Below are 11,529 nucleotides of genomic sequence, written 5' to 3' on the forward strand. Positions count from 1 at the left end.
TGGTAGAGAGGGAGATATCTTTACAGTTGGAGAGTTCCTTTACAATGTAAATGTGTCTTACAAAGGGTAAGTAAATTCTACTTTTCAGTTGCTTTTCTGTCTGCAAAGGAACCAGTGCCAAATAATCATCATGCCAAAGAGACATATCTTGGGGTGGCCAATTCTAGGCCCCCACACCCCAAACCTGGATCTTAACCTCCACCTGCCTCCTGAGGCCACCCCGGTGACCTGGGCTAGTCACTTACCTGGAGGCCTGAGCTTCTTCATCTGTGAACCAGGCACAGTCATAGGGCTTCCCCCGAACCTGGGGAGCGCTGGTCTTGACCTTGTGAGGTGTGGGCAGGGCGGGCTGAGTGCGTGTGTGACCGCAAGGCAGGGCCCAGTGCTGGATCAGGTGTCTGGGATGGGGTGGGCCCCATGCACAGAGTGGTGGCAGTGCCATCAGATGAGTCCCAGCAAGTCTTGCAGGGATGGACTCAGGCCAGAGAAGAGGCAAAAGCACGGGAACCTGGGGACAGGGTCATTGGGGAACTGGCTCTAGCAGCAGCTAGTGAGGTGGCAGGCTGTCAGGGCTCAGGTGTGGGCCACAGGTCCTTGGCTTTGGGCGCAGGGCCCAGGGTGCTCCCCACTCTAGGAGGGGTGCGCTGATACACCTGCAGGGCGGGGGCAATGGCGGGATGAAACTTTCTGTCTGAGGCCATATGGCTGCCTAGGCTACACCCAGGGCCGCAGAGTCACTCTAATCCTGGGTCCTGGAGGCCTGGCCCAGTTCTTGGCAAGCCTTGGATTTCCACTCTGCTCTGGGATCCCAGACCACTGGAGGGGTTCCTAGCCGGGCTCGCTGGGGCTGCTACCCGCCACCAAGAGAGCCCCTCCCAAACAAACAGTCATTGCCCAGGAGGCAGGCTTCCCTGTGGCCTCCTGCCCACCCTGCTGCCAGACCCTGAGCCTGCCTCATCCAGCCCTGCAGCTGCCAGTGGTTCCAGGATTGGGTCCCCAGGACAGGGTGACAGCAAGGACTGAAGGCTGGACAGGACCCGGCTGGGCAGCCTGTCACGGCCCTCTCACCCTTGTAGGTGCTGGCATCCAGCTTAATGCTCCTCTCAGTTGCCCACCATGGTCTGGGGACTGCCGAGTGCCGCCAGCCTGACACGCTTCTGCCAGAAGCTGAACCGGCAGAAGCCACTGGAGGAATCCCCCAGGGAGATGTCACCACAGAGCCATCTGACCACGCTGGACCTGACCCTGCGGGCTGTGGGTGGCACGGTAGGCTTGGGCCTCTACGTGCTCACGGGCACTGTGGCCAAGGGGATGGCTGGCCCTGCAGTGGTCGTGTCCTTCAGCATAGCTGCCATGGCCTCCCTGGTGGGAGCCCTATGCTACGTGGAGTTGGCAGCGCATGTGCCCCACACGGGCTCTCCCTACCTGTTCACTTATGTGTCCATGGGTGAACTGTGGGCTTTTCTCATTGGCTGGAACACGCTCCTTGGGCACCTCATTACTGGTGCTGCTTTGGCCCGGGTCTGGAGCAGCTACGTGGATGTCATCTTCAGCCACCGTATCCGCAGCTTCATTGAGAACCATGTGGGCATCTGGCAGGTGCCTTTCCTGGCCCAGTACCCAGACTTCCTGGCTGCTGGCATTATACTTTTAGTCTCCACATTTGTCTCCTGCAAAGCTCGTGTTTCTTCCTGGCTCAACCACACCTTCTCTGCCATCAGCCTGGCTGTCATCCTCTTCATCATCATTCTGGGGTTTTTCCTGGCCCGCCCACACAACTGGAGCGCTGAAGAGGGTGGCTTTGTACCCTTTGGCTTCTCTGGCATCATGGCTGGCACCACTACCTGCTTCTATGCCTTCGTGGGCTTTGGTGCCATTGCTGCCTCCAGTGAGGAGGCCCAGAATGCAAAGCGAACAGTGCCTATGGCCATCACCATCTCAGTTGGTCTGGTAGCTGGTGCCAACATCCTTGTCTCCACTGTGCTCACCCTCATGGTGCCCTGGCACAGCCTGCACCCTTACTGGGCACTCGCTGATGCCTTTCACCAGCGGGGCTATAGCTGGGCAGCCTTCATCGTGGCAGTGGGTGCAATCTGCGGTAAGGGGCCGATCCGGGCAAGGGGGAAGGGAACATGGCAGTGGCGCCCTGCCCTAAGCCTCCAGGGAACACATCTCCATCTGGGCCTGTGCTCCCAGTTGCATCCTGGGCCCAGGAAGATGCTAATGATTAGACTCTCCACCTGGGCTTGTTGGGAGGGACCTACTCACCACCCCTCCCAGTTCTACACAGAATGTCAGTTCTGGGCATGTGCTTCCAGATCCTTCCAGGCAGAGGGACTCAGCTCTCATCAGATTCTCCAGTGGGTCTGCCACCTAAACTGGGCTGTCCCATCCCTGGGTGGTCAGGGGGAACAATCCAGCACCCTTGTATACTCAGGCTCACTCTTGGAGCCGAGACAAACTCATGCCCGTGTTCCCAAGGGGCCACCCATGTCCTGGACCCCAGCAGCAGCCCCTGGTGGGCCTGTGCACCATGCTGACCAGTCTCCCACCCTCTGCCACAGCCATGAACACTGCCATACTCAACATCATTCTCTTCCTGCCTCGCATCACCTATGCCATGGCCAGAGACGGGCTCTTCTTCCAGGTGTTTGCCCATGTGCACCCCCGGAACCAAGTGCCTATGGTGGCCATCATGGTGCTCGGGGTTCTCATGGCTTTCCTGGCACTGCTGCTGGACCACGAGGCACTGGTCCAGTTCCTGTGCCTCAGCGCAATGATCACCCGCACTGTCGTGACTACCAGCATTATCATTCTACGCTTCCGAAAGGCCCCTCCAGCCAGCTCTCAGGGCCCAGGCAGCCCTGTGGGCACCGAGCAGGCCTCAGCTCCTGAGCCCGGGCAGCTGCGACCAGCCCTGAGGCCCTACCTCCGCTTCCTGGGTGGGTGCAGGCCTGGAGCTGCTGTGACTTGGGCACTCGGTGTCCTGGTGGCCTCAGCCATCACCCTGGACTGCGTGCTGGTCTTTGGGGACTCGGCCCTGCACCTCCGAACCTGGGGCTACACCCTGCTGCTCCTGCTCAGCTCCGCCACGTTTCTGCTCAGTCTCCTCGTCCTGGGGGCCCACCAGCAACAGCGCCGGCAGGACACCTTTCAGGTATTTCCTCCAGCCAGCACCCACCGCGCTCAGCCCAGCCAGCTCCCTTCGCCCCTTCCTCCTCTGCCGTGGCAGGATGCGCCAGGGCCTCAGGGCGGGGCAGGCCAGTACCCCACACCCCCCTCTCTGCATGGCGGGTGGGCCCTTGTCTGTGGAATCTCCAGAGGCAGAGAAAGGCTCTGTGGACTCCCGAGAAATCAGGCCCTGGGCCAGCAGCCCTTCCCTGCAGCCCAGCCCTACCCTTGTCCCCTCAGGTTCCCATGGTGCCCCTGACTCCTGCCCTGAGCATCCTCCTCAACATCTTCCTCATGCTGCACCTGAGCTACCTGACCTGGCTGGGCTTGTCCATCTGTCTGCTGATCGGTGAGTGGGGGCCAGGCTGGGACCCCTAGGGGGCTGAAGGGTGAGGGCAAGCAGGGAAGCAGGGCTGGGACCTGCCCCTCAGGTTTGTCCCACCCTTTCAGGACTCGCAGTGTATTTTGGCTACGGCATCTGGCACAGCAAGGAGAACCAGCAGGAGCAGCCGGTGTTGACTGCCCCACACGGCAGCCTGGAGGAGATGGTGCCGGCCCTGCAGCCCCCTAGCCAGACACCAGCCCAAGAGTCCAGTTACACAGAGCAACCCACCAGTGCATGAGGACCGCTGAGGGCCCATCTGCCCACCCTCCCCTACCTCCTCAGGAGGCCTGAGGGGCTGGCAGCCCGTCTATCTGGGGCAGCTCGGGTTTGCAGACCTGCCCATGCCAGGTGGTCCTCAGGACCTCAGGACCTTAGCCCAGGTGCCGAGCTTCGGGTCTTTGGGAGTGGGCTGTGGCCAGCACTGGAGTGGTGGACTCTGCCCAGAACCTTCCAATTTATGACCAAGTCCAGCTACCTGGGCAGGTGGAGTAGGGCGGGCAGGGAAGAGCCTTAGTCCCAGGGACCCACAATAGTAACTGCTCGGCTTGCAGTGTGGCCTGTTGCCATGTCCACTGTGGTGTTCTGGTTCTTCACTTGCCCCTGAGAACCACAAGGTTGTCCCAAATCCACAGCAAACTTGCTGAGATTCTAGAGTAGGGAGGCCCCAGCCCTGGGACAGCACTGAGTCACGGACGTGGCCAGGCCTGGGTCCTGGGATTCTGTCCTCAGGACAGTGCCCTCTGCCCAGCTCAGAGAGGAGCTGCATACACCAGGCACAGAGGGGTCCCTGACAGGGTGGGGCCAGGCTCCCTCCCAGGCTCCCTGTATGTCCTTTCGGGGGCACATCCAGAGAGCAGAGCGTGGACCCCAAGGAGGCCGCCTAGAAAGGGCAGTGGAGTCCCAGGGTCTCCTTGGTTTCCCAGGGCTCCCAGAGAGCAGGGCATGTCCTGAGGTCTGCCCTGGATGGAGAGGCCCCCCTGCCCGGGCACACGCATCTCTCAGGCACAGGCACACATGGCCCACATGGCCCACATGGTCCGCTGGGCGTGCACCCGTGTGCAGACTGAGGCAGCAGCTGTTTCCCAGCCCAGGGCTGCCCGCAGCTTCCAGCAGCCTCTCTCCCTGCCACCCCCTCAGGGCTTTGTGACAAAGGCTCAGGATGGGACACACGCCGGCAGGTGGGTGCACGAGCACCTGGGCCTGTTCCAGGGACCTTCAGCCCGCCTGTAGTAGTAGTGGGGCCCCATGCTTGAGGGTCTCCAGGCCCATGCTGCACCCCCTGTGGCCTCCCCAAGGCCATGCTCTGTCTACCATAGACACCTCCTCCTCCCCATTCCTGCCTGTGAGGACCACACAGGAAGCTGCGGCTTTGGCAGCTTTACTCCTCCACTATCTGCAGGTTCGACATCACTTTCTTTGTGCCCCAAGGACAACCAGGGACACATGACCCCCCTCCAATAACCAGGCCTCAGGACCGTGACCTCTCACCCCGGCCCTTCTGAACCCCGCCTCCCACGGACACTGCCCTGGGGGTGAGAGACAGCAGGGACCTCAAGGCTTTGCTGAGGCTCCAGGTGCCAGATGATTCCAGATACTGCCCAGCCTGAGCCCCAGGCCTCCCCTCCCCAGCCTGGCCCATGTCACTCCACCAACAAGCTGCCAACACGGCCCTGCTCACCAGGGACTCATGAGGAGGCAGCCCCTTGTCTCCCTGGGGTGCATACCCCAAACTCTGCCCCTCCCTGGGACCCAGAGAGGGCTTGGCTCCTGCAGCCCCCTCCCTCCCCTCCTGACCGTGGGCTCAGGACATGGGGAAATTCTCCAGCAGGCAGGACTCAGGCCCCCAGGAGGATTCCAGAGCCAGAACCAGGCCAGCCTGCTGGGGCTCCATGTCCTCTGTTAGGGACATTCTCTCCAGCCCCTGGGCTCCACCTGGGGTCTTGGTCAGAGCATGGTCCTCGTGCAGTTGCCTCAGGCTGGGGTGGGCAGCTGCACAGACACGTTCTCAGTGTGACCTTGGGCAGCAGTGACATGTGTCCAAATATACAGCCCCCACCCCATGGCTCCCAGGAGCCTGGTAAGCAGGTTCCAGGGCATTGGGCTGGTGTCACCAAGGAGACATATAGAAGGTCCCAAAGGACCCCATGCCCACCAACTCAGCCCCTCCCCTTCCCCCCATCTCAGCCCTCCACAGCCAGAGGGCTGCCACCAGGAAGGGGCTGGTGCTCATCAGCTGAGCAGAGGTGCCTGTGCCCTTGCCTGGGGTCCTAGGGGGTTGGAGCATCTGCCCACTACACTCCTCACTCCATGGATGAGGCCCAGAGTTGGGAGGGGCCCTGCCCTTGGAACCCAGCACAGAGCAGCTGCCACACTCCTCCTGCCAGGCTGCCTTCTCCCTGGCCTTGGACTCTGGCTGCACAGACCCCAGTGCAGCGCAGCTGAGAGGGCAGGGGCTCTCCCTGTGAGGGGGGTGCCGGCAAGGGGGAGGAGGGCTGGGAGCCAGGCAGGGCCGGAGGCGACCACTGCCAGTGTGGTGGACAGCTGGTGAGTGGGGAGCTGCTGGGAACACTGGAGATGGAGCCTGGGAGAGCATCTTCAGCCCCTGCCCCAGCCGGAGCCCCACTGGACCAGGGCCCTGCGTCTGTTCCCTGCAGTCTCTACACAAAACTGGCTTCTGTGGTCCCCAGGAGCACCTGCCGAGGCTGGAGTGGGGGAGGGACAGTCTGTCTGGGAGCTGAAGGGTGGAATTCTCCCCCAACCCCTGCCTTGATCCTTCTGGGCTTCGTCCATGAGTCCACAAGGCGGGGCCCTGACCCTTCCCACCCCCCAACCCCTAACCAGCAGAGGAGGGTACAGGCCTCAGGAACGGGCCAGCGAGTGGGTGCCAGGCCCACCCTGGTGACGGTGTCCAGCTCCCAGCAGCAGCAGTGGGGGCAGGTACTGGGCCCCCTCTAAGGCACCTGGGTAGCCAGATGTGGGAGTTTGGAAGCTGCCTGTCTGCTCAGGGCTGACAGTCCTCTTTGGTACCTTTGCCTGCAATGAGGACCGAGGTCGGGGCTCCAGCCACCATCCTCTAAAGTGTAGCCCAGGGTCACAGAGGGCAAGCAAGCTGGGACACCTGCCTCTCAGAAGCTCCCTGCCTGCTGAGGGGATGGGGACAGAAGGGTCACTAAACAGACACCGGCAGTGGGGGTGGGGAAGGTGGGGCAGGCCCAGGGCTGCGGGGGTCCAGAGAGGGGCACTCACTCTCCCCTGGGAGCCAGGGAAGACTTCCTGCCAGGAGCCCCTCAGGCTGGATTCCCAGGGCTCAGGAAGGAGCTCTAGGCAGTGAGAAGTGCGAAGAGAGCGCAGAGGGGAGGGGAGCAGGGCGTGGGCGGGTCCAGCCCCACATGGTTGCACAGGGCTGGGGCGCCAGCAAAGCCAGGCCAGGAGGGCCCAGCGGGCAGTGTCACAGGTGTCACCTCTAGGCCTGGTGGCTGTGTGCACGTCTGCATGAGGGTGACAAGGTGACATGATGGGGCAGAGGGATGGGACAGGTCTGCTTAGGAGCCTCAAAGACACGACAATACATGCAACGCAAGAGCCTTGAGTGCATCCTGGATCAGAAAATAAAAAGAGTTTGAACTATTATTGCCACAGCTGGAGAAACGTAAATATTAGATTTATCTGCCAATGTTACATTTCCTGAGTGAGACAAGAGGACAGTGGTCACCTGGGGAAGGTCCTCAGTCTCAGGACAGCATTGAGAGGGGTGAGTGTCCGGATATCTGCCACTTACTTTCCAACGGTTTCCTGTGAAATCCATCTAAATATATCCAGCCCCTCTCTAGAGAGGGAGAGAGAAAGGAAATGGGGCAAAATGGTAACAAAAAAACAAAACACCTGGTGAACACAGATGAAGGCTATATGAGTTTTCATGGTACTAATCTTTGAAGTTTTCTGGAGATTCTTGTAATTTTTTAGATAAAACCTTAAGGGAAAAGTAAAAAGAAAGCCCCTGTGCTGTGGAGGGAGGTACTGGAGGCAGGGCGGAGTGGAGGAGGGGCTGGGGTGAGGGGTCCCAGCTGCAGCAGGGTGTGGGGACAGATGGGGTGGAGGCCAAAGGGCTCAGGAGGGAGGCTGGACGGAGCCTGTGCTGGGGGACCTGGAGCTGAGAGACCCCTCCTGCCCTGGGTCCCCCTCACACACAGCAGAGCGTCCAGAGGGATGGGCCAGGCTGTGGTCTGTCCCGGCCACCACAGGAGGACAGGTTGGGGAGGACCGGGCTGAGGAGCAGTGGGCGGGCAGTGGGGCCGCACCTGAAGTTGGAGCTCCTCTCCTGCAGCTGGAAGGAGTCGTGGGGCTGGCAGTCGGGGCCCCCGGCGTCCAGGTCACAGTCCCAGTGGATGTGGATGCCACAGCACCGCCCTGCACACAGCGCATCACTGCTCCCCCAGCACATGGGCCCCGGACCCTCTCCCCGGGACCTCCCGCAACCCTGCCCCCACGGACACACCAGCAACACCAGGTCCTCAAAGACCCCTCCATCCGTGGCCACAAGGTCCCCAATGCGGAACACAGGACAGCAGGGACTGAAGCGTGGGTCATAGCTGCAGTGCTTGAAATAGGTGGTGTCTCAGGTCTCCAAGGCATTGGTCCTGAGAGGAGGTGGGGCTGGGGGGGGTCAGGCCAGGAGGGGACAAGGAGGATCTGGGGCCAGCCAGGACCCACCGTGCTTGCTTGGAGAAGTTGAACTTGCTGAAGGTGACAGTGTTTTTGATGAACAGGGTGAAGGTCTCAGCCTGGACCAGCAGGGCTTCCTGCAGGTGGGGTAGTAAGGGGCAGGCTCTGCTGCTCTTGGGACCCTGCCCTGGGTGTCCAGGACACTTACGTAGGCTCAGTGTCACTCTCCATGGGACATCAGCCCTGGATGACACATTTCTTGTAGGTCTCATTGAACACAACACACTGGCCCATTTTTGTGGCTTGAAAACAGGAGACAAAGTCCAGGCCTCCAATCCCCACAGGGCCTGGGAAGGGAGTGGGCAGGGGGCTGCTGGCAGAAAGAAGAGACACAGAATGACCACCAGGAGACACCCAGAGTCCCAGCATGGCCCCCTGAACCCCCATCCCAGTGAAGACTCTGGAAGACAGGGCCCACAGTTACCTTGGCTGTGCGTCCCCTTCTCCCCTTCAGGACAGTCCTTGTCAGCCCAGCAGGTCCCCAGTGGATGGAGGGGGCTGAGGTGGTGAGAGAGCAGAGCTGTCCAGGCCCAGGAGGTGTCTCCCCTGCATGACCCAGCCCTGCAGTCCCCAGGGACACGACCCCTCCACTGCTCAGCCCCCAGGTTCCCTGCGTTTGGGGCACATGGGAAAGCTGGAGGGTGCAGATAAAAGGAGGTGCTCAGAGGGGGAGGGTGAGGAGCCTCCCGGCCAGATAGGGGTGCAGCACTGTCTCCCAAGGCAGAGCGAGACTCCTTCCCTCCTGACAGTTCTGTCCCCGGGGGAGCAGAAGTGACTCCTCGAGGCCCAGCCCCTCTGGTCCAATTTAGAGGACAGAATAGGGACGGTGAAGGGACTCTGGGAGGGTGAGCTCATGCCAGGGTGGAGTTGCTGGGCGTGGTACAAAAAGGGTGGGACCCTCAGAGGGGCCTGTAGGGAAGTGGAACCCCACACACTGGCCAAGGGACCACAGGCCAGTCTCTTCCTGGCTTGTTCTGCTGTAAACAGGGACATTAGTGCCCGCACAGGGTCACAGAGTTCTGGGCATCAGCCAGGAGGGGGCGGCGGCAAGCTCTCTGGGAGTCCCAGACCCTGGAGAGGAAGCACCCTCAAGCGTCAGGCACTAGCACAGACATGGCTCTGCCAGGCGGAGGGTGGATGCCGCTGTCCAGGGCCCGTGGCTCAGGGGCAGCAGGAGGAACCCAGCACCAGGGTGGCAGGAAGGGCTGGGGACTCGGAGAAGCCAAAGGAGACTTTGTGGGGGTGGGACTGTGAGAAGTGGCAGAGGACAGCGTGGGGCCACTTGCTCTGCCTCACTGTCCCTATGTCCTGAGTCTGCCCCTCCTCTCCACCCTGGCTGGGCCACCATCTCCTCCGACCAGACCCCATGGTGACCAGCACAGGCTCCGCCTCTTCTCCAGCTCCCTCCAGCAGCCCGCGTGGTCCATCCCAATGCACAGACGGTTGCATGCCCCTCCCTTGAGCCCGTCTGCAGCTCCGCTGCTGCTGGATCCACTTCAGCTCCTGAGAGGGGCTCACAGGCCCTGTGATCTGGGGTGACCCCCTTCATGGCCCAGTCCATATCTAGAAACAACCCCACTCAGTGCAGGGAGCCCTGGAGGGGCCTCATCTCACACAGCTCAGGGCCTCTGCCCACACAGCCCCCTCTGCCTGGACATCCTCAAGATCCCCCTCCAGCCTCACACCCTGCAGGAAACCCTTCCCGAGGCCCCGGGTCATGTGACGTGCCTCCCTGGGTCTCCCAGCTGCAGCTTCTGCTCCCATCGCAGGACCAGCCACCTTGGCTGTGCTGTCTGTGCAGGAGCTCTGAGAGGTGGGGAGGGTGGAGTTTTGCAAGCCTGGTCTAGGGGAGGCTTGGCAGGTGTTCGCTGGAGGCTGTGACACTACAAGGACACAGTGCATGTGCTGGGAGGGACCAGACGACCAGGCCCCTGGGAGGAGCTGGCAGGAAGTCCGCTATTCTCAGGAAGCCGGCTTGTTGGATCTGGTGGATTACCCAGCCCCGGCAGTTTCGAGGGAAGGACCAGAAGCCTGGACAGGGGCAAAGAGGATCACACAGATTCCACAAAACACAGGCCTGTGGCCCCAGCACAATTTCAGGACAGTCTACAAACCAAACATTAATCAGACATCTTCTGAGTATTTGGAAAGGGAAGGACTTCTTGTGTCCTTCTGAATGCCAGCACATCCTCTGTGCACATGCCTCACCTCATTGTGGACGGGCCAACAGGGGACATGTGGCACCCCAGCCACTGTGGTGGGACCAACGACCAGGACTCAGGGGACAGGGGCCACACAGTTACCCTCCAGCCCAGCAAGTGATTCAGTCTTGGACTCCATTAAAGAAAGATGTCACCATGCAGGTAGGCTTCCAGGGCTGTGTCCTGGGTCTCAACTGTTCAGACAAAATCCACACGGGGAACTGTGCATGGGAAAATGGCTAAGATGGTAAATTTTATGTTGTGTGTATTTTATGGCAATAACGAATATTGGAAGCAAATCCACAGCTGCGCGGGAGAGGGAGTGTACTCTGTGACAGATGGTGGATCCCTGAGACATCCCCAGATGACAGGAAAAGGTGAGATTCCAGGGAGAGTTTGCATTTCTCCCTGAAAAGACAAGAATAGGGTGGGGCACTCTGGCTTGACCACAGTTGTAGAGAAAAATACCCAGAGATCATAAGTGGCCCTGTGCTCAGCCTAAGAAGGAGTGTGCTGTGTTTGCCCACAAAACAGAAGCTGCTCTGGGACACATTAATAAAAGCTGGGCATAGAGAAGGGAAGGTGATCTTCCAGCTTGGCTCTTGCTATCAGAGCCCACCTGGGCATTGTGCCCAGTTCTGGCTGTTACACAGCCAAGCCTTGTCCCCTGGGACTTGCTGGTGTTGCTGGGGAAGGGGCCTCAGCACAGGGTGGGGTGGGTGGAGTGGAGTTAGACCCTCTGTGGTGCACCCAATGCTGGATGCTACTCCCTTCCTGACCCGCCCCACCCCTCCACCCCCCTGCTCTGCAGGCCAGTATCCCCTGCATGTGGTGGCCTCCCAATGCCCGAATGCAGGGTGGGAGGGTCCTTCCACACACAGAGATGGGGCTGGCAGTGCGAGAGGAGGGAGGGCTGGGTGGGAGTTTCGTGGCGCTGGATCCAAATGCCATCTCAGCCACAGAAGATCAGGGTGACCCTGGGCAAGCAGCTCAACCTGGCTGAGCCTCAGTCTCCAATCTGTGAAATGGACCCAACAATACCACTCAGCC

At 60.7% G+C, this 11,529-nt stretch overlaps 1 protein-coding gene and 1 pseudogene across 1 annotated transcript; one reads left to right on the forward strand and one right to left on the reverse strand.

Moving 5' to 3' along the window:
- The first annotated feature begins 1,116 nt into the window (after window positions 1–1,116).
- On the forward strand, window positions 1,117–3,794 carry LOC124227195 (cationic amino acid transporter 4-like). Its single transcript, XM_046641051.1, has 4 exons — window positions 1,117–2,098; window positions 2,565–3,157; window positions 3,412–3,520; window positions 3,622–3,794. Exons 1-4 carry the CDS (start codon window positions 1,117–1,119, stop codon window positions 3,792–3,794), a joined length of 1,857 nt encoding a protein of 618 aa, XP_046497007.1.
- Window positions 3,795–6,415: 2,621 nt separating this feature from the next.
- LOC124227196 (P2X purinoceptor 6-like) lies at window positions 6,416–8,512 on the reverse strand (annotated as a pseudogene).
- Window positions 8,513–11,529: the final 3,017 nt, after the last annotated feature.

Source organism: Equus quagga, chromosome 15 (assembly GCF_021613505.1).
Source record: "Equus quagga isolate Etosha38 chromosome 15, UCLA_HA_Equagga_1.0, whole genome shotgun sequence".
In the NCBI taxonomy this organism is placed as follows: Eukaryota; Metazoa; Chordata; class Mammalia; order Perissodactyla; family Equidae; genus Equus; species Equus quagga.